Raw genomic sequence first — 22,702 nt, forward strand, 5'->3', positions numbered from 1 at the left:
AAGGTACAGTTACCCCAAGAATGGGTTCTGGGTCAGTCACTTAAGTTCTGTTTGACTCATTTTCCTCATTTGTAAAATGAGTGTGTTCCTCTGATGATAAAAGGATATGATCTGTTCCACAGGGTTGTTAGAATCAAATGAGATCATGTTTGTAAAGTTCTTAGCAAAATGCCTGACACATGGTAGATGTTCGTCCCCTTCCCCTTTCCTTTCAAGATAGCCAGGCATAGGGATGGCTGTATTCCTTCCAGTTTAGGAGATGAAAAGGAAGTAAACAAAAAGGCAGACCCAAGCCAGCCCCAGTGGAGATAAGCAGGTTCCTTGGACCTTTGTGGGCCAGTCTTTCCCAGGGCTCTCACCTTAGTGAGGTCAGCGTACATCCAATATAACTAGAAGCCAGGCTACTGTTCTTGAACAAGCCTCTTAGCTGGAAGACAGAAGAGGGAAATGGGTGAGTAAATAAATGCATAGAACAGAGCAGGATCCGCGGCCCTGAGGGCTGAGAAAGGCACCTTCAGGTTAGATAAAGAGAGACTCACTAGGTGCTGGAGGATTCTCTCTGTGGAGCTGAATTTCTCCGAGTATGGGTGTTCCATATCTTCTGTGTACAGCATATTGTTTATGGTGAAGTTCATAGTAAAACGTTCCCGTCTTGGTCTCCCACTTGCTATAAATGAAAAAATCCTTACATCTGATTTCTGGGCTCACATCTTAAAGAAGTAAATACTATCCTTTCAGTATCCTGGACCCAAACTTTTCCCATCATCCTTAACTTTTCTTCCTCTTTCCTCCCTCCTCTCCTTTAATCACTTGCCAAGACTCAATGATTCTATACTCACATCCTCTCTCTCATCAGTCCCCTTCTCCCCACTTTATATGTCTACCACTCTAATTCAACCCCCAACACCAACTGTTGACTGGACTCTTGTTACAACCTAACTGATCTGCTAGCTTCCAGGCTCTCTACCCCTTCCCATCCACATTCCACCCAGTTACTAAGAAGATTAAATTGGTGCTGGACCATATTTTATTGTAACTCTTTTAGCCACCATACTACCTAGATACTGCACCGTAATCCTCTTTTCTGGATCAGTGTCTAATACAAAGTTAGTACCTCATCAGTTGAAATGGAACAAGGAAACAGGGACTGTCAAATTGTCAATGAAGAGTTTGGGGAAAACATTCTAGGGCCACTCTTTCTAAAAGGCATTAGGAGCCCTTGATGAAAAATGATGTTCACAGCCAAAAAAGAAACATTTGGAGTCTGACTGCAGAGCAAAGAATGCCATCTTTATTTCCTTCAAGTCTTTTTTTTTATTGTTTATCTGATGAGTTTCTTCTGTTATAGCATGAGCAATATGGAAATATGTATTACATGAAAACAGTGGTAGAATGTATATCACACTATTTAGTGCCTCCTGGAGGTGGGGGAAAGGAAGAGAGAGAAAATCTGAATGCTAAAACATCAGAAAATAATTGTCAAAAATTGTTTCTATATGGGTGGGGCCAAGATAGCAGAGTAGAGCAGAGAAGTTCCAATTCAAAATGGAATCATCTCCAACTGATATCAAAATATTACCACAGAATGAACACAGCATTCAGAGAACCAGAAAGGAGACAGAACCAAGTAATTTTCAAGAAAAGAAAAACACCAAAGGTAGGCAGAGAATATTTGGAGCACTGGCATGAGAGGAGACAACATTTGGCAAGATTATAGCAAGGAGTGAAGAGCAAGTTAGAGGCAAGCTACACATCTCCACCTCACATCTCTTGTCCCAGATTCAGAACCTAAGGATCAAGCCAACATTCAAACCCTGAGATCCTACCTGGGACAAATAGTGGTTCTAGCAACTCATAAACCTTGAAATTTCAAACCTAATTAGTCTGGAGTCTCATCCCAGGGAAATATGGGCTGAAATGGGCTGGTCTGTGTTGACCCAGAGTTAAGCCAGGAGTCCAAGTATGGGCTTGGGATTAGGACATAGTTCACAGTTTTGGGGTGGCTGATAGTACTAAGAAGGTGCCTGGATCTTTTTGCCTAAAAAGCTCAGGGCAAAGCTCCAAGACAGGGCAATCAAGGATGTGCCTGATTGGATCAAGTACAAAATGAGACCAAAAATTTGAGCCTAAGCCTAGAGCTAGAATTTGATCAGCCTGCAAAAGCTTATACCTAAGCCTGAGGCAAATCTTTAACCCATCAGCATCTCAAGGGTCAATTGAATGAGCAGTGTGAGGGGGCTCTCAGAGCTCTCAGCACTTGAGCCATCACATCATCTTCCAAGAAATGAAACTGGCCAAAACCTACAAAATAAGCTAAGAATATCATCAAGGAAGGACTGAAGTTTAAGAGGGCACCCCAACTTCCCAAAAAGCAAAGCCTACTGATTAGGTAGGAAAAATGAGCAAACCAACAAAAAAGCACCTAACTCTAAAGAGTTTTTATGGAGAAGAAGAGCAAGGTACAGACACAGTAGGGGACAGGGAAAGCAAAGCAAACATACCCAAAATTCAAAAGAAAAATATGGATTGAACACAGATTCTGGAAGAGCTCAAAAAAGACTTAAAAAAAATTTAAAAAGGCAAAGGAAAAGTGGTAAAGAGAAATGAAAGCAATGCAAGAAGAAATTAAAAAAGGAGAGCCAAAAAAAGTGCTGGAGAAAAATCAGGTGTTAAAAATTAGAATTCAGCAACTAGAAATGAATGATTTCATGAGAAATCAAGAAACAATAAAGCAGAATCAAAGGATTAAAAAAAACCCAGGAAAACACGAAGCTTCTTATTGAAAAATCAAATGACTTAGAAAAATAGGTCTAGGAGAGACAATTTGAGAATTAATCAAACACCTGGAAGCCATGAACCAGAAAAAACCTTGGACATCACACTACAAGAAATTATCAAAGAAAATTGCCCAGATATCCTCAAAAAATAAAATTGCAATGGGAACAATTCATAGATCATCTCCAGAAAGAAATTCTCAAATGATAACTTCCAGGAATGTAACAGCTAAATTCAAGAGCCAGCAAGATAAAGAGAAAATATGGCAAACAGCCATAAAGAAACAATTCAAATATCATGGAACTACAGTCAGGATCACACAGGATCTAGCAGCTTCTACATTACAGGATCAAGAGGTATGGAATAGAATATTCAGAAATGCAAAGGATCTGGATTTACAACCCAGAGTCACCTATCCAGCAAAACTGAGTATATTCTTTCAGGATAAAAAATAGACATTCAATAACATAAAATGTTTCTAAGCATTCCTGAGGAATAAGTCATACCTTAACAAAAAATTTAAGACCAAAAATGAGACATAAAGGAAGCCCAAATAGGCCAAAGAAAGAGAAAATTGAAGGGTCTCATCAAGATAAAAATGTTTTTATGTCTACATGGAAAGAGAATATCTGTAATTTTCAAAAATTTACTCTTACTAGTAGAGAATATGGAAGGAATTTACTTAGAAAGAGGGTGGGAAAGGAAGCTGATTATGATCATATGATGTGTATGTAAGTGTGATGATATGAAATTATATGTATGTATGATATGTATGCATATGATATGATATGTACAAAAATCAGGTGATGAAAGAGATGATTGTACTGAGAGAAAAGGGAAGGGAGAGAGAGAATGGGGTAAATTATATAACATAAAGAATTGTGAAAAATTGTTATAGGAGGGGAGGATAAGGGTGATGATGGGCAAAGCTTAAACTTTACTCTCATTGTAAGTGAATCAGAGAGTTAAAAACAAATATACTCAGTGTGGAGTAGAATTCTATTTTGCCCTACAGAGAAGTAGGAGGAAAATAAGACAAGGGAAGGGGGAGATATTAGAGGAAGAGGAAAGGGAGGTGATGAAAAGCAAAATAATAGTGAGGAAGATCAGAGTGAAAAGGAATAGAGCAGTATCTAAAGGGGAAAATAAGATTGTGGGCAATTCACAATTAGTAATCATAATGCGGAATGTGAATGGGATGAATTTAGTCATGAAACAGAAGTAAATAGCAGAGAGGATTAAAAAAATCCTTACGTTATGTTGTTTATAAGAAACACAGTTTAGGCAGGGTGACACACACAGATTAAAGGTAAAAGTCTGGAGGAGAATTTATTATGTATCATCTAAAATAAAAAAGTTGGTGTATTAATCATGATAACAGACAAAGCTAAAGTAGAAATTGGTCTGATTAAAAGAGATTATGAAGGAAATTACATTTTGCTTAAAGGTATTATAAACACTGAATTTCATTACTAAACATTTATGCACAAAATGGCATAGCATCTAGGTTTCTAAAGAAGAAATTAAAGGAATTTAAGGGGGAATGGATAGTAGGAACATATTAATGGGAAAACCTCAAATTTCCCCTATCAGAACCAGATAAATAGAACCAAAAATGAATAAGAAAGAAATGAAGTGAATGAAGTGTTAGGAAAATGAGAGATAATAGATATCTGTAGAAAATGGAACAGGGATGAAAAGGAATATACCTTCTCTCAGTCGTGCATGGTACATATATACAAAGATTGACCATGTCCTAGTGCATAGAAACATTGCAAATAAATGAAGAAAAGCAGAAATGATAAATGCAACTTTTCTAGATCAAAATGCCACAAGAATTATAATTACTGAGAGTCCATGGAAAGGCAAATTTAAAAGTAATTGGAACCAAAATAATCTAATTCTTCAAAATGGGTAGGTCAAGAAAAAAAAATCACAGAAACAGCCACAAACTTCAATGAAGAGAATCACAATGAGGAGACAACATATAAAAATCTATGGGATATATGTGAAGCAGTACTCTAGACAATTCATAACTCTCAGTGCCTTGATCAACAAAATAGGGAGGAGATCAACCACTTGGGCTTGCAACATAAAACATTAGAAAAAGAACAAATTAAAAATCCCTAGATGAAAACTAAATTGGAAATCCTAAAAATGAAAGGAGAAATTAATAAAATTGAAAGTAAAAGAACTATTGAACTATTCAATAAGACCAGGAGCTGGTACTTGAAAAACAAATAAAATAGATAAAGTACTGGTGAATCAAATTTTTTTAAAAGGAAAAGAATCAAATTAATATTATCAAAAATGAAAAGGGTCATCTCTCTTCTAATAAAGAAGAAATTAAGACAATTATTAAGAGTCACTATGCCCAATTTTATGTCAATAAATATAATAATCTAGGGGAAATAAATGAATATTTATACAAAATATAAAATGCCTTGATTGACAAAAGTGGAAATAATCCCATCTCAGAAAAAGAAATTGATTGAGCAATCAAGAAACTCCCTAAGAAAAAATCCCCAGGGTTATGTGAATTCACAAGTGAATTTTATAAGACATTTAAATAAAGAACAACTAATCCTAATACTACACATACTATTTGAGAAAATAAACAAAGGAGTCTTACAAATTTATTTCATGACATGAATATTGTACTGATTCCTAAGAAATAGGAAGAAAAAAACAGAGAAAGAAAACTATAGAGCAATCTCCTTAATATTGATGCAAAAATCTTAAATAAAATATTAGCAAAAAGACTACAGGAAGTCATCACAAGGATTATCCACTATGACCAAGTGGGATTTATACCTGTAATGCAAGGCCAGGTTTACCATTAGGAAAAACATCCACATAATTGACTACAACAATAACCAAGCTAACAAAAATCAAATCATATATTAGTAGATGCAGACAAAGCCTTTGACAAAATACAATACCCATTCATATTAAAACACTAGAAAATATAGGAATAGAAGGGCCATTCCTCAAAATAATAAACAGTATTTGTTTATAACCATTAATAAGTATCATCTGCAATGGGGATGTTAGGAACCTTCCCAAGAAGTTTAGGAGTGAAGCAAGGATGCCCATTATCACCACTAATATTTAATAGTGTCCTAGAAATGCTAGCTGCATCAATTAGAAAAATAAATCAAAGGGATTAAAGTAGACAATGAGGAAATTAACTATCACTCTTTGAATATGATATGATAGTATATTTGGAGAACCCAAGAAAATCAACTAAAAAGTTAGTAGAAATAATTAATAATTTTAGCAATGTTGCTGGATACAAAATAAAACCACATAATCAGCATTTCTTTTTATATCCAATAAAAATCAGCACCAAGAATTAGAAAGAGAAATTCTATTTAAAATTACTCTAGGTAATGACATACTTGGGGATCTATCTGCCAAGATAAACTCAAGAATTATATAAACAAAACTACTACAAAACACTTTAGACATAACTAAAACTAGATCTAAACAACTGGAAAAACATTAATTGGTAATGGGTAGGATGAGCTAATATAATAAAAATGACAGTCCCACCAAAACTAATTTACTTATGCAGTGCCATTCCTATCAAACTACCAAAAAAACCTTTTTATAGAATTAGAAAAAATTATAACAAAGTTCATTTGGAAGAACAAAAGATCAAGAGTATCAAGGGAACTATTTTTAAAAAATGTGAAGAATGGAGACCCTAGCAGTATCAGATTTTAAACTGCACTATAAAGTGGTGATCATCAAATATGGTACTGCCTAAGAGATAGAAAGGGGATCAATGGAATAGACTGGGGGGGGGCAAATGCCCTAAGGAAGAAAGTGTTTGATAAACCCAAAGATCCCAGCGTTTGAGACAAGAATGCACTATTTGACAAAACTGCTGGGAAAACAGTATGGGAGAGGTTAGGTTTAGATCAATATCACACACCCTATTCCAATATAATTTCAAAATGGGCAAAAAACACCCTATTCCAATATAATTTCAAAATGGGCAAAAAACTTAATATAAAGAAGGAAATTATAAGTAAATTAGGTGAACATAGAATAGTATACCTGTCAGATCTATGGGAAAGGAAGTAATTTAAGACCAAGCAAAAGATAGAGGACATTACCAAATGTAAAAAGAATAATTTTGATTACTTGAATTTAAAAAGCTTTTATACAAACAAAATCAATTCAACCAAAATTAGATGGGAAGCTATAAATTGGGGGTAATTTTATAACAAAATTCTCTTACAAAGGTCTAATTCTTAAATTTATGAGGAACTAAGACAATTTTTCAAAAAATCAAGCCATTCCTCAATTGACAAAGGGTCAAAGGACATGAATAGACAGATTTCTGATAAAGAAATCAAAACTATCAATAAGTACATGAAAAAGTGTTCTAAATCCCTCATAATTCGAGAAATGCAAATCAAAACAACACTGAAGTACCACATCATACCTAACAGACTGGCCAATCTGACAGTAAAGGAAAATAATAAGTGTTGGAGGGAATGTGGCAAAATCGGGATAGGAATACCCTTGCTGGTGGAGTTGTGAATTGATCAACCATTCTGGAAGGCAATTTGGAACTATGCACAAAGAAGCTTTAAAAGAATGCATATCCTGTAATCCAGAAATACCACTACTAGGTTGGTACCCTAAAGAGATAATAATGAAAAGTGCTTGTACAAAAGTATTCATAGTTATATTCTTTGTGGTTGGAAAAAATTGGAAAATGTAGGGGGTGTCCCGCAATTGAGGAATGGCTGAACAAATTGTGGTATATTATGATGATGGAATACTACTGTGCTGTAAGGAATGATGAACTGGAGGATTTCTATATCAACTGGAAGATTTCCAGGAGCTGATGCAGAGTGAAATGAGCTGAACCAAGGGAACATTATACACAGAAAGTGAAACATTGTGGAACAATCCAATGTAATGGACTTTGCTAATACAAGACAATCCTGATGCCCTCCACATCAAGAGAAAGAACTGTTGGAATAGAAACACAGAAGAAAAATGAATGACCAATTATTTGTTTATATAGATATATGATTGGGGGTTTGTATTTGAAAAGATTACTCTATTGCAAAAATGAATAATATGAAAGTGTTATCAGTGGTAACATCTATATAACCTAGTAGAAGTGCTTATTGGATCTGGGATGGGGGAGGGAAGAGGGAAAGGAAAGAAAATCAAATATGTCAACAGGGAAAATATTTTAAAATAAAATTAATATGAAAAATTGAAATTTTTTTTCTACCTCTAACTAAAAAAATGATATCTTAAAAATCAAAGTTCATGGTAGGATCTAGGTACTGACCAGTATCTCACATCCTGTACCAAGGTAAGGTCAAAATGGGTATGTGATTTAGATATGATGAGTGATACCATAACGAAATTAGGGGAACATAGAATAGTTTACTTTCCAGACCTGTGGAGAAGGGAAGAATTTATGACCAAACAAGAAATGGAGAGTATTATAGGATGTAAAGTGAATAATTTTGAATTGAATTAAAAAGCTTTTGTACAAACAAAACCAATGGAACCAAGAGTAAAGGGGAACAACAAACTGGGGAATTTTTTAAATAATAATTTTCTGTGATAAAGGTCTCATTTCTCAAATTTATAAGAAAACAAGTTATTCTCCAATTTGGCAAATGGTCAAAGGATATGGATAAGCAATTTTCAGGTGAAGAAATCAAAGTTATCAATAATCATCTGGAAAAATATTCTAAATTACTCTAGATTTGAGAAATGCAAATTAAAACAATCCTAAGGTACCACCTCACACATATCAAATTGGTCCATGTGACAATAAAGGAAAGTGATAAATTTTGGAGAGCATATGACAAAATTGGGAAACTAATGCATTGTTGTTGGAGTTTGTGAACTGAGCCCACCATTCTAGAGGGCAATTTGGAACTATGCCCAAAGAGCTAAAAAATTGTGCATAGTCTTTCATCCTGTAGTACCACTACTAGGTCTCTATCCAAAAGAGATAATTAAAATGGGTAAAGAATCTACTTGTCAAAAAATATTTATAGCAGCTCTTTATGTGGTGGAAAAGAATTGGAAATTGAGGGGATATATATATATATATATATATATGTCAATTGTGGATTGAATGAATTGTGGGTACATGCTGGTGATAAGAGTATTTTTGTGCTATAAAAATGATAAGCAGGATAATTTCAGAAAAAGCAGGGAAGATCTTTATGAACGGATGTAGAGTAAAATCAGCAGCACAGGGAGAATATTGTACACGGTAACAGAAATATTCTAAAATGATCAACTGTGAAAGACTAAACTATTCTCAGAAAGGCAGCAATCTGGGACAGGTTTGAAAGACTTTTGACTAAGATTATTTTCCACCTCTAGAGAAAGAAATGTGGGAATCAGTTGCAAATCAAAGCATACTTATTTTCACATTATGTTTAGGAACAGTTTTATCTTGTGGCTCTGGTTTTATATGAGTGTTCTCTTATAATAATGACCAATATGGATGTTTATTTTACATGATAATAATACATGTATAATCCATTTCAAATTATTTACCATCTCCAAGAGGCGGGACAACAAAAGGGAAGGGGGGAGACAATTTTGAACTTATAATTTCAGAAAACATATATTGAAAATTGTTACTAGATGTAATTAGGAAAATAAATCTTTGACTTAAATTATTTTTTAATTAAAGTAAAATTTTTAAAAGATAAAAGATATCAGAGGCTTTTAAGCAACATGATAACCATGTGGCCTGATTTCTCAGCAATGCTGAATGACATACAGCTTCTCTAATAGCATAGGCGATTTTCTATTGGAAATAGATAGATACCTGAACTCTCCTTGTTCAGACTCGCTTACTAACCAAGGACAATAAGTCAATTAAGAGAGGCAAATCAGTCACAGCAGAATAAAAGGATGCTTTAGGGATTTTATAGTACCTGGGACACTTCCCTTCCTTGAAGTTTCTTGTCCAGAAAGTGACTTGATGGTCTGCCTCCATTCCTCATCTAAGATCATCTAGAGGCATTTGTCTCCTCATCCTTATCTCCAACCACACCTAGAGATCCAAACCTGACCTTGTCCACCAGGTTGATGGGCTGCTAGGAGCCATGTGGAGACAATTACATCAGAGAGGTCCAGTTTTCCAGTTCTGACCTCTGACCAATTCCAGGATCTACTGGCTATAGTAGTTCTTGGAAACACTCAGAGGCCATAGCATCTTAGGACCAGGTCACAGGAATCACAGAGTTAATATGTAGGAAGCAATCTATAAACTAGGGACCATGAAGCATCCCTGGATGGAAAACAATGCCTCAGAATGGACAAGACTTAGAGGTAAATCCCTGAGATTTGGCACTAAAAGGGTGGGACCAAGTACAATTAATCACCAAAGGTCCAAGTGAATTATTATGCCAAAGTGAGGAAGAAGATCATAGAAACTTACCTTGAACGGAAGGTCCTATAGCTATTAGTATCCTCTTTTGCATATGAGGAAGTCAAGGCTCACAGAGATAAAGTGACTTGCCCATTTGTGTCATTCACCTTACCCAAAGTTCATTGCTCAAGAGCAGAACCTTTGGCTCTGTCTCCCTTCTTGACCCTTGACACTAGGACCTCTGTGGCTCAGATGATAGAAGTAACTATGTGGCAAAGTGGAGAGAGTGCTGAATGTTGTAACAGTTAAAATTTAGGGGAATGGGGAGACTGAGGCATCTGAGGCAGGTAGAAATTAGTTTCTCTCTGCAAGGAGTATTATATTTTTTAGAGGTTTATTAGAGGTTGAAGATTAAAGAATATACAAATAAGAAACATGTGCCTAGGCCAGAGGCCTAGACAAAATAACCTCACATCATGGAAGAGACACATCTGCTCCAAAACGGAAGTCCAAAAGAGAGCCAAGAGAGAGACCCCTCAAAAGCCTTTGAATCAGCTTAAATACCTTCTCAATCTTGGCCCAGGTGAGATTATAAGGCATTCTGGGGAAGTGGAGCAAAGGCTCGTGGGGATTGTAGTCCTGTATTCGAGTCTATTTTTTACAATGTAAGAGAGGAAGCAGACCATCATACTGGAAGATCAACTTGAGTGGGGAAGGGCAGGAAGGAGAGAGAATTCTGGAGAAGGAAGAGGAACTGAGAAGATCCAAAGAGCTGAACTCACTTCTCTTTGGGAAGCCCACCAGAGAGGTGGATCTAAACGAACCTCTGAGCCTGGAACATCCTCCTGTGAAGCCTGACCCCGCACATTCAGTGAAGACAAACCAGGGTGAATAGGACTTTGCCAGGAAGCTATTCACCACAAAATTTCCTCTCAATCCCTCTAAACAGTCCTTGAATTTGATATCATAGCTATGACAGCGAGGAGTCAGGACAACTCTCACAATTTGACCCCAGAGGGTAAGGCAGGCAGAGCCTAACCCTGCAGGACTTGGGAGGAGTTATTTTTAGGGACTTCCTATTTCCCACTTTCCCATTACCTTATCCCACAACTCACTTGCCCCACATAACTATTTATAAGATCAAGTGCCTGCTTCATAGTATCCAATAAGGGAGACTGAGAGTTTGGGGGGAGAAAAGTTCCACTTCTCTTCTCAGAGAGGTAGAAGCTATCTGTCCTATACTTTGCTTCAATCAAATCTTTGAGGGAACAGTAATCTGTGATTCTGAAAGCAACCAGTGTGCGATTTACCAGGGAAAGAGAGAGAGAAACCAATCTATCCTCTCTCCATTCCTTCTCTATCACATTCTGGTCCTGAACTCAGTGGTGGAGGACTCCATTTCTCTCCCTCCATTACATGAGCCTGGAGTCAGGAAGACCCCAGTTCAAATCTAACCTCAGACCTTACTACCTGTATTACCATGGGAAAGTCACTCAGTCATTGCTTGTCTCTGTTTCCTCACCTGAAAAATGGGCCTAAATATAGGGTTGTTATGTGGATCAAATTAGATAATATTTCTTAAAAAATGTTTAGTCATAATGCTAATGCCTGGCACATAATAGGTGCTACATAAATGCTTATTCCCTTCCCCTTCCCTTTTCCATAGGCTGCAGTTGGGTAGGTATAAGATAGAGGATTTGAAGACAAATTTTCCTAGTAAACTGGACCCCACTAGTGTACCCATTGGATCAAAGCAATCAATCAATCACCATTGATTTAATTGTTTATTATGTGCCCAGCCCTATCCTAAATAGGAAGGATATAAATAAAAACAAACAAATTCTCTGCCCTTGGAGAGTACATAGAAGGAACCTTCCCCAAAGTATAAAGAGTTTCAATATGAGATGCTGGGGCTGAAATCTCTCTTGGACCTTCAGTACAACATAATAGAGTGGAAAGAATGATGACTTTGTAATCAGAGGTCCTGAATTCAAATATCACTGATTTTTCTGATTCTATATTTGTGACCTAGGGTATCTTAATTAACTTCTCTGGGTCTCAGTTTTCACATTTGGAAACGAAAGGGTTTAGCTAGGTGACCTTTCAGGGTCAATTCTAGTCTTATCCAATCAACGTTAGCCAATCATTTTACATCTCTGGGTCTCAGTTTCCACATATGTAAAATGAGAGGCCATATATATACTTCTGGATACTTCTAAGGTTCCTTCCAACTTTATGTCTATGATTGATAATATGAAAGTTCATAGCATTGGGAACCTCACTCCTCACTCTGAAACTCCTATTCTCAAGGCTGTGCAGAGAAAGGTATCAAAGGCACAGAGGAATTCTTACCTGCAGTGCTAGAGGAAGGTGATGGAGTCAGAGATGGTGCTAAAGAAAATGGGGGGACAGAAAGAAAAATAACCAACTGTGAATGAAAACTATTGACCACATGCTTACATGAATACTACAGGAAAGGGTACAGTCTATGAGATATAGAGGTGGTGTGTTTGTCACATGCTCTGCTTGGATCACCTGATCAGAGGGGGAGGGAACTCCATCCTGACCTTTCCTCTCAGGGGAGCTGTTCATTTTTGCATCCTCAGCCCCAGGGTCTTGCACAGGGCAGACATCATAAAAGCTTGGGTCATCTACTACTTTGCAACTCTGGGCCCATTATTGAGCCCACCATTCCACTGGCATAGAGCTTCCTCTTCCCCCACCATGTTTGATTAAAGAGTATTCACTGTAGTCTAGAAGAAAGAACTTTAGATAAGAGTCAGAACACCTACAATTTGAATCCTGGCTTGAACACCTTCTGAGTCTTCTTGGTAGGACCTCCAAATGGGTCTCCCTTAGTACTACCCTACTAATCTTGTAGGACTTATATGTGTCAGCTGTATACTAGGCACGCTATGTGTTAGCTATTATTCATCTGTCCAGGGCAGGTATGAATGAGTTGATAACTCTAGCCCTGGGCATGTTCTCAATCCTATCTACAAAGTACCAGGAGGTGTTTTGTCCACAACTGCCAAATGGGTGTGTAGTCACAATTCCAAACAAAGGCTTATCTTCTCCATCCCTTAAAAGCTCCATCCTTATGATCTGTCTTTCCTGATCCATCTTCCCCATATGGGTAGAAAATATCAGATCTAAGCTTTGAACCCAGGTCCTCTGACATGAATGCCTGCTCTTACTACTGCATCACACACCCTTCATGAGTCATTAAGGGATAAAGGACAAGGTTGACCTCCTCCTTGGACATGTCAGACTCAGACACCATAACTGTGGTGACTGTTTCCTGCCTGTATTTCACTAAAATACAACCCTGTGTTCCAGCAGGGAAGATAATGAAGGAAGTGTTCTTACCAGTGTCTGCAATAGTGGTCATGGTGGTCTGGGTGGATACTTTATCTGTGGGAATGAGAGGGGCAGCTGAGCTGGTGGGCAAATCACTTGTGGACAGAACCACAGCCTCAGCTCCTCTGCTGATGTCCATCATGGCTGTGGACTCAGTCAGGGCCGGCCCTTCCCTTGCAGTAGCCATGGCTGTGGTCTCTGAAGCAGATGTGTCCAGAGAGGTCATTGGCTTTGGATCTTCTCTACTGACACTGGAAAGACTTGTGGCTGAAGTGCTTGTAGACCCTGCTGGGGGCACATTGGTCCAGCGGAAGGCTGTGGTCGATGCTGTGGTGTCAGGGGTAGCAGGGTGTGAAGGGACACCTATGGGGCTCCCTCCTCCTGTCCCAGCCCCAGGTGGGGTAGAGATTTCGGCAATGAGCGTAGTTTCAGATGGGCTCATCTCCACTCCAGACCAGGCAGCTGGTGCTACCATGGTCTCTGGCAAGGCAGAGGAAGCAGGCACAGTGATTTTTTCCAAGTCAATATCAGAGGCAGTGGTTGGGGCTGTTGTTGCTAGAACAGAGTGTGTTCTTACTGCAGGGCTGGAAGTTGTAGTCATTATGGTCTCTGGTTCTCCAGCTGTGGTCATTATCTTGCCCTTGCTTTCTGCACTAGAACCTGTGATCAGAAGGGTGGATAATTGAATTACAGCATGTTTAGGACTATGGTCCATTTTCCATTAGCCTCACAATGAAAGGGGTCATCCTTGCCTCCTATGCTTCAGGAATGAGGAATCATTCCACTTTACTCTTAATTGATATATCTTTCTAAGGAAGAAGTTTTGTTTTACATGTGATTTCTCTCTTCAATTAGACCCTCCCCCATTCTCTCACTTTTAAGCCTGTTTATCTCTTTTTCTGTCTATCTCCCTCTATTTCTATGTTGAATTGGATGCAATTGTATAATTCTGTGCAGGAGGTGCAAAGGAAGTTATATATGGGACTATGTATTGAACCCTCCTTTGCCCATTCAGATAAGAGTGACTTTAATGTGATGCCTGCTCCTCCAATTCCTTCCTTTATATTTGCATATTCTTCTTTAAGAAAACTCCAATTATGAGAAATAATAAGTTCCACCAATTATTCCTTATTTAATCACCAACATATTCCTTTCCCCCCTCCCCTTTCTCAAGCAACAGGAAATTGGAAGGGGTTAAACAGTTATAAAGTTGTTAAATTTTCATGGGGCAGAAAAGAATCCTTCCAAACCCTAATTTTTTCAAGGCTTAATGAAGTTTAATGCATATTGTATGCAAATTAAATACAAAGAAAGTGGGTTTAGCATTCGAGGTCCTATGTAATTCAATGCAGTTCAATACACATTTATTAAGACATTGTACTAAAGTTCAGAAAGTCTGGGTCTAATCTACCTTATCTCATATAACTCCCTTCCATATACTTTTGGACAACTGGATTCCTCTTCACACTTCGTGACCATCCAGAATTTTCCTGTCTCTGTGTCTTTATTCACACTATTTTCCATTCATATAATGACTCATTTCTATCCTCCTCTATGAAATGATGAAGTTCAACCCATTTTTAAAATCTCAGTTTTAATGCCATCTCCTCTGTGAAGCCATTCTTGCTATTTTCTCAACAATTTTGAATTATTTCTAGAGATAAAATTATAAGTGAATTCTATCAAATATTCAAAGAAAAATCAATCTCAATATCCCATAAACTATTATAAAAATAAGTAATTCTATTAAAATTATTGTTATTACATAGTCTTGATATATATAACAGGGAAAGACAAAGGGAACAAAAGAAAATTAAAGACCACCCTAATGAATCATGATGCAAAAATATTGAATAAAGCATTAGCAAAAATATTTCAGTCACATGTTTAAAAGATTTTGTTGTCACTGGATTGTATGGATTCCAGGAATGGGAACTTGGTTCAGTATCAGGAAAACTCACCAAGTTAATAATAAAAATAATAAAAATCTTTTTATAACAATATATGCAGTAAAGACTTTCACAGAAAATAGCATATGTTTAAAAAACCATTTAACATCATAAGGATGAATAGACATTTCCTTGATTTGGTAAAGAGTATTTAGATAAGATCAAGAGTCAACAATATATATAGTGGAGAAATTTTAAAGGTCTGTCCAATGAAATTAGGGCTGAAATAAGGACTTCTATTATCACCATTAATGTCAGAAATAATTCTAGAAACGCTTGCAAGGCACAGTTCACACCAGTTGTGGCATATAGTAGGTGTTTAATTAATGTTAGTTGATTGATTGATTGATGAAAGAAAGGTCAGAGCAGCCCTGGGTCAATCTGCTAATTTCATGGGTCTCCCAGCAGAATATTTTGAGTACCGAAGGCATGGCTGGAAACATAGGCTTCAGGTTCCAGGACACTCATAAATCAAGAAAAAGCCAATGAATACTAAGGTAATTGTTAAATCTGCCATTGCTCCAGGCTGGGATAACATGGGATACAGTCCTTCTGACAGACTTTGAAGAACTTGAAAAATTCTAGTTTCATTCGACAAATATTTAGTAGCTATTTGATCTCTGCTAGACAGTGTAGTGGGCTCTCAGCATACAAAAAATAAAAGAAATGAAAATGAGGTCTTGCCCTCAAGGATCTTACATTCTATGAGAGGACATAGTACTTAAGTGGAAAAGTATATACATGCCTTTTCAAACATCTAAGACGGACCAAGAAAAGCTCCCTGTAAGAGGTGCCATATGAATGGCCTTGAAGGAAGCTGAGGATTCTACAAGATAGAGGAAGAGGGGGAAGTAGGAATGTTTTTCAGGAATTGTGGAAACCCTATTCAAAGACACCAAGGTAGAAGATAGAATGTCAAATTTGGGGAACACAAGTAGGATTATCTTTCTGTATTCTGACTTTGTAGAAATATGCAAGAAAGAGGCAATTACCCCATACTATGGTGGAAAGAGAACACTCAGAGGTGGTTTTTAGATACTTTATCTCAGGAAGACACTTTCAACAACAGCCTGCCTGGCCTTCCTGCTATAACATTAGGGAGACTTCTCCCTCTCCTGTACCTTTCCTCTCTCTACCTCTTCAGTGCTCTCATCTTAAGGAAAGAAACATTTGAGGAAAATAAGTAGAGACCCAGTTGGTTCCTACTTTTAGTTTGGAGAATAATCATGGAGCAAGAGATGTGAGTAGAGAAAATATGGTTATTGAAGTAATCATTAAGTATTAAACATCCACCATGAAGGAAATTGAAGGGTAAGGAAGATTTCAAGGTTCTTTGGGATGCTACTTACACTCCATTGTCCATTTTCCCTCCCACCCCAAAGTCCAACATGAAATGGGTGATCAGGTTCCTTCTATTTAGGGAGAGATGAAAAAACTGAATACTTACTACTTATGCTTGAAATCTCTTTATCATTATAACCTGTGGAGAGATAAAGAGAGAGAGTGAGAGAGAGAGAGAGAGAGAGAGAGAGAGAGAGAGAGAGAGAGAGAGAGAGAGAGAGTGAGAGAGAGAGAGAGAGAGAGGAGAAGCAATTAATGAGAATTTTGGGGAGCATTAGGAGTGGATGGTGCCTAGAGTCACAGCACCAGGTCTCATTTCATGGTCACCCTATTCTAGCTTAGTCTTTTCCTACATTTCAAGTAATTGAATTGACAGGAAGAGGAGAAACTACAGAAATTAAATTGACTCTGTAGAAGGGTGATTGTCCTTATCCTATTTTGTGTCACACTCCTTGGTAAGTCTGGCAAAGCCTATGGATCCTTTCTCAGAATCACATCCCAAGAATATAAAACAAAAATGATACAAAGTAAACTGATTATATATTTAAATTATCTAATTGTTTTAAAATAAGTTCATGGAGGGGCAGGTATAAGTTGCAATGGATAGAAATGGGAGATGGGAGTTCTTAGGTTCAAACTTGGTCTCAGATACTTCCCAGCTGTGTGACCTTAAGCAAATCACTTAACCCCAATTGTCTAGCCCTTACTGCTCTTCTGCCTTAAAATGGATACTTGATATTGGTTCTAAGACATAAGGTGATTATTTAGTGAGTTCCTGGAACCCAGGTTATGAATTTCTACATCAGGGAAAGTGTGAATGTGGCAGATAGACCATTTCTTGAGAAGGAAAGGAGCCAGGGAAAAGGAAATGCATGTCCAAAACGAGGCTGCTCACCATTGAGGAAGAGGCTGTCCCTGTCCAAGGTGTAGGGGCCCAGCCTGGTGATGCCATAGGTCTGGTTGCTCAGCTCCCAGTAAACCTTCACTGGGTCCAGGACAGGGCTGGTGAAACCTTTATAATGGGTGCACACAACATCCACTCCAGTGGCTTCCCCTTCCTTCATAGGCCTGGGGGAAGATATATTGATAGGGAGGCCTGAAACTCCTGAGAATGATGCTTTAGACAAGGTACAGTTACCTCAAGAATGGGTTCTGGGTCAGTCACTTAAGTTCTGTTTGACTCATTTTCCTCATTTGTAAAATGAGTGTGTTCCTCTGATGATAAAAGGATATGATCTGTTCCACAGGGTTGTTAGAATCAAATGAGATCATGTTTGTAAAGTTCTTAGCAAAATGCCTGACACATGGTAGATGTTCGTCCCCTTCCCCTTTCCTTTCAAGATAGCCAGGCATAGGGATGGCTGTATTCCTTCCAGTTTAGGAGATGAAAAGGAAGTAAACAAAAAGGCAGACCCAAGCCAGCCCCAGTGGAGATAAGCAGGTTCCTTGGACCTTTGTGGGCCAGTCTTTCCCAGGGCTCTCACCTTAGTGAGGTCAGCGTACATCCAATATAACTAGAAGCCAGGCTACTGTTCTTGAACAAGCCTCTTAGCTGGAAGACAGAAGAGGGAAATGGGTGAGTAAATAAATGCATAGAACAGAGCAGGATCCGCGGCCCTGAGGGCTGAGAAAGGCACCTTCAGGTTAGATAAAGAGAGACTCACTAGGTGCTGGAGGATTCTCTCTGTGGAGCTGAATTTCTCCGAGTATGGGTGTTCCATATCTTCTGTGTACAGCATATTGTTTATGGTGAAGTTCATAGTAAAACGTTCCCGTCTTGGTCTCCCACTTGCTATAAATGAAAAAATCCTTACATCTGATTTCTGGGCTCACATCTTAAAGAAGTAAATACTATCCTTTCAGTATCCTGGACCCAAACTTTTCCCATCATCCTTAACTTTTCTTCCTCTTTCCTCCCTCCTCTCCTTTAATCACTTGCCAAGACTCAATGATTCTATACTCACATCCTCTCTCTCATCAGTCCCCTTCTCCCCACTTTATATGTCTACCACTCTAATTCAACCCCCAACACCAACTGTTGACTGGACTCTTGTTACAACCTAACTGATCTGCTAGCTTCCAGGCTCTCTACCCCTTCCCATCCACATTCCACCCAGTTACTAAGAAGATTAAATTGGTGCTGGACCATATTTTATTGTAACTCTTTTAGCCACCATACTACCTAGATACTGCACCGTAATCCTCTTTTCTGGATCAGTGTCTAATACAAAGTTAGTACCTCATCAGTTGAAATGGAACAAGGAAACAGGGACTGTCAAATTGTCAATGAAGAGTTTGGGGAAAACATTCTAGGGCCACTCTTTCTAAAAGGCATTAGGAGCCCTTGATGAAAAATGATGTTCACAGCCAAAAAAGAAACATTTGGAGTCTGACTGCAGAGCAAAGAATGCCATCTTTATTTCCTTCAAGTCTTTTTTTTATTGTTTATCTGATGAGTTTCTTCTGTTATAGCATGAGCAATATGGAAATATGTATTACATGAAAACAGTGGTAGAATGTATATCACACTATTTAGTGCCTCCTGGAGGTGGGGGAAAGGAAGAGAGAGAAAATCTGAATGCTAAAACATCAGAAAATAATTGTCAAAAATTGTTTCTATATGGGTGGGGCCAAGATAGCAGAGTAGAGCAGAGAAGTTCCAATTCAAAATGGAATCATCTCCAACTGATATCAAAATATTACCACAGAATGAACACAGCATTCAGAGAACCAGAAAGGAGACAGAACCAAGTAATTTTCAAGAAAAGAAAAACACCAAAGGTAGGCAGAGAATATTTGGAGCACTGGCATGAGAGGAGACAACATTTGGCAAGATTATAGCAAGGAGTGAAGAGCAAGTTAGAGGCAAGCTACACATCTCCACCTCACATCTCTTGTCCCAGATTCAGAACCTAAGGATCAAGCCAACATTCAAACCCTGAGATCCTACCTGGGACAAATAGTGGTTCTAGCAACTCATAAACCTTGAAATTTCAAACCTAATTAGTCTGGAGTCTCATCCCAGGGAAATATGGGCTGAAATGGGCTGGTCTGTGTTGACCCAGAGTTAAGCCAGGAGTCCAAGTATGGGCTTGGGATTAGGACATAGTTCACAGTTTTGGGGTGGCTGATAGTACTAAGAAGGTGCCTGGATCTTTTTGCCTAAAAAGCTCAGGGCAAAGCTCCAAGACAGGGCAATCAAGGATGTGCCTGATTGGATCAAGTACAAAATGAGACCAAAAATTTGAGCCTAAGCCTAGAGCTAGAATTTGATCAGCCTGCAAAAGCTTATACCTAAGCCTGAGGCAAATCTTTAACCCATCAGCATCTCAAGGGTCAATTGAATGAGCAGTGTGAGGGGGCTCTCAGAGCTCTCAGCACTTGAGCCATCACATCATCTTCCAAGAAATGAAACTGGCCAAAACCTACAAAATAAGCTAAGAATATCATCAAGGAAGGACTGAAGTTTAAGAGGGCACCCCAACTTCCCAAAAAGCAAAGCCTACTGATTAGGTAGGAAAAATGAGCAAACCAACAAAAAAGCACCTAACTCTAAAGAGTTTTTATGGAGAAGAAGAGCAAGGTACAGACACAGTAGGGGACAGGGAAAGCAAAGCAAACATACCCAAAATTCAAAAGAAAAATATGGATTGAACACAGATTCTGGAAGAGCTCAAAAAAGACTTAAAAAAAATTTAAAAAGGCAAAGGAAAAGTGGTAAAGAGAAATGAAAGCAATGCAAGAAGAAATTAAAAAAGGAGAGCCAAAAAAAGTGCTGGAGAAAAATCAGGTGTTAAAAATTAGAATTCAGCAACTAGAAATGAATGATTTCATGAGAAATCAAGAAACAATAAAGCAGAATCAAAGGATTAAAAAAAACCCAGGAAAACACGAAGCTTCTTATTGAAAAATCAAATGACTTAGAAAAATAGGTCTAGGAGAGACAATTTGAGAATTAATCAAACACCTGGAAGCCATGAACCAGAAAAAACCTTGGACATCACACTACAAGAAATTATCAAAGAAAATTGCCCAGATATCCTCAAAAAATAAAATTGCAATGGGAACAATTCATAGATCATCTCCAGAAAGAAATTCTCAAATGATAACTTCCAGGAATGTAACAGCTAAATTCAAGAGCCAGCAAGATAAAGAGAAAATATGGCAAACAGCCATAAAGAAACAATTCAAATATCATGGAACTACAGTCAGGATCACACAGGATCTAGCAGCTTCTACATTACAGGATCAAGAGGTATGGAATAGAATATTCAGAAATGCAAAGGATCTGGATTTACAACCCAGAGTCACCTATCCAGCAAAACTGAGTATATTCTTTCAGGATAAAAAATAGACATTCAATAACATAAAATGTTTCTAAGCATTCCTGAGGAATAAGTCATACCTTAACAAAAAATTTAAGACCAAAAATGAGACATAAAGGAAGCCCAAATAGGCCAAAGAAAGAGAAAATTGAAGGGTCTCATCAAGATAAAAATGTTTTTATGTCTACATGGAAAGAGAATATCTGTAATTTTCAAAAATTTACTCTTACTAGTAGAGAATATGGAAGGAATTTACTTAGAAAGAGGGTGGGAAAGGAAGCTGATTATGATCATATGATGTGTATGTAAGTGTGATGATATGAAATTATATGTATGTATGATATGTATGCATATGATATGATATGTACAAAAATCAGGTGATGAAAGAGATGATTGTACTGAGAGAAAAGGGAAGGGAGAGAGAGAATGGGGTAAATTATATAACATAAAGAATTGTGAAAAATTGTTATAGGAGGGGAGGATAAGGGTGATGATGGGCAAAGCTTAAACTTTACTCTCATTGTAAGTGAATCAGAGAGTTAAAAACAAATATACTCAGTGTGGAGTAGAATTCTATTTTGCCCTACAGAGAAGTAGGAGGAAAATAAGACAAGGGAAGGGGGAGATATTAGAGGAAGAGGAAAGGGAGGTGATGAAAAGCAAAATAATAGTGAGGAAGATCAGAGTGAAAAGGAATAGAGCAGTATCTAAAGGGGAAAATAAGATTGTGGGCAATTCACAATTAGTAATCATAATGCGGAATGTGAATGGGATGAATTTAGTCATGAAACAGAAGTAAATAGCAGAGAGGATTAAAAAAATCCTTACGTTATGTTGTTTATAAGAAACACAGTTTAGGCAGGGTGACACACACAGATTAAAGGTAAAAGTCTGGAGGAGAATTTATTATGTATCATCTAAAATAAAAAAGTTGGTGTATTAATCATGATAACAGACAAAGCTAAAGTAGAAATTGGTCTGATTAAAAGAGATTATGAAGGAAATTACATTTTGCTTAAAGGTATTATAAACACTGAATTTCATTACTAAACATTTATGCACAAAATGGCATAGCATCTAGGTTTCTAAAGAAGAAATTAAAGGAATTTAAGGGGGAATGGATAGTAGGAACATATTAATGGGAAAACCTCAAATTTCCCCTATCAGAACCAGATAAATAGAACCAAAAATGAATAAGAAAGAAATGAAGTGAATGAAGTGTTAGGAAAATGAGAGATAATAGATATCTGTAGAAAATGGAACAGGGATGAAAAGGAATATACCTTCTCTCAGTCGTGCATGGTACATATATACAAAGATTGACCATGTCCTAGTGCATAGAAACATTGCAAATAAATGAAGAAAAGCAGAAATGATAAATGCAACTTTTCTAGATCAAAATGCCACAAGAATTATAATTACTGAGAGTCCATGGAAAGGCAAATTTAAAAGTAATTGGAACCAAAATAATCTAATTCTTCAAAATGGGTAGGTCAAGAAAAAAAAATCACAGAAACAGCCACAAACTTCAATGAAGAGAATCACAATGAGGAGACAACATATAAAAATCT

At 37.5% G+C, this 22,702-nt stretch overlaps 1 protein-coding gene across 2 annotated transcripts in view; it reads right to left on the reverse strand.

The window, feature by feature from the left end:
* The window catches only part of LOC103093249 (mucin-16-like), a 165,882-nt gene that overhangs the window by 36,972 nt on the left and 106,208 nt on the right, over window positions 1-22,702 (reverse strand). For both annotated transcript variants that reach the window (XM_056820567.1, XM_056820566.1), the window contains exons 37-44: window positions 18,471-18,598; window positions 18,291-18,358; window positions 17,702-17,874; window positions 16,913-16,945; window positions 13,526-14,176; window positions 12,509-12,547; window positions 540-667; window positions 360-427 (exon numbers count right to left, since the gene is read on the reverse strand). In XM_056820567.1, coding sequence (XP_056676545.1) covers window positions 360-427; window positions 540-667; window positions 12,509-12,547; window positions 13,526-14,176; window positions 16,913-16,945; window positions 17,702-17,874; window positions 18,291-18,358; window positions 18,471-18,598 — 1,288 coding nt within the window. The remainder of the gene's footprint in view (window positions 1-359; window positions 428-539; window positions 668-12,508; window positions 12,548-13,525; window positions 14,177-16,912; window positions 16,946-17,701; window positions 17,875-18,290; window positions 18,359-18,470; window positions 18,599-22,702) is intronic.

Source organism: Monodelphis domestica, chromosome 3 (genome assembly GCF_027887165.1).
Source record: "Monodelphis domestica isolate mMonDom1 chromosome 3, mMonDom1.pri, whole genome shotgun sequence".
NCBI classification, from domain to species: Eukaryota; Metazoa; Chordata; class Mammalia; order Didelphimorphia; family Didelphidae; genus Monodelphis; species Monodelphis domestica.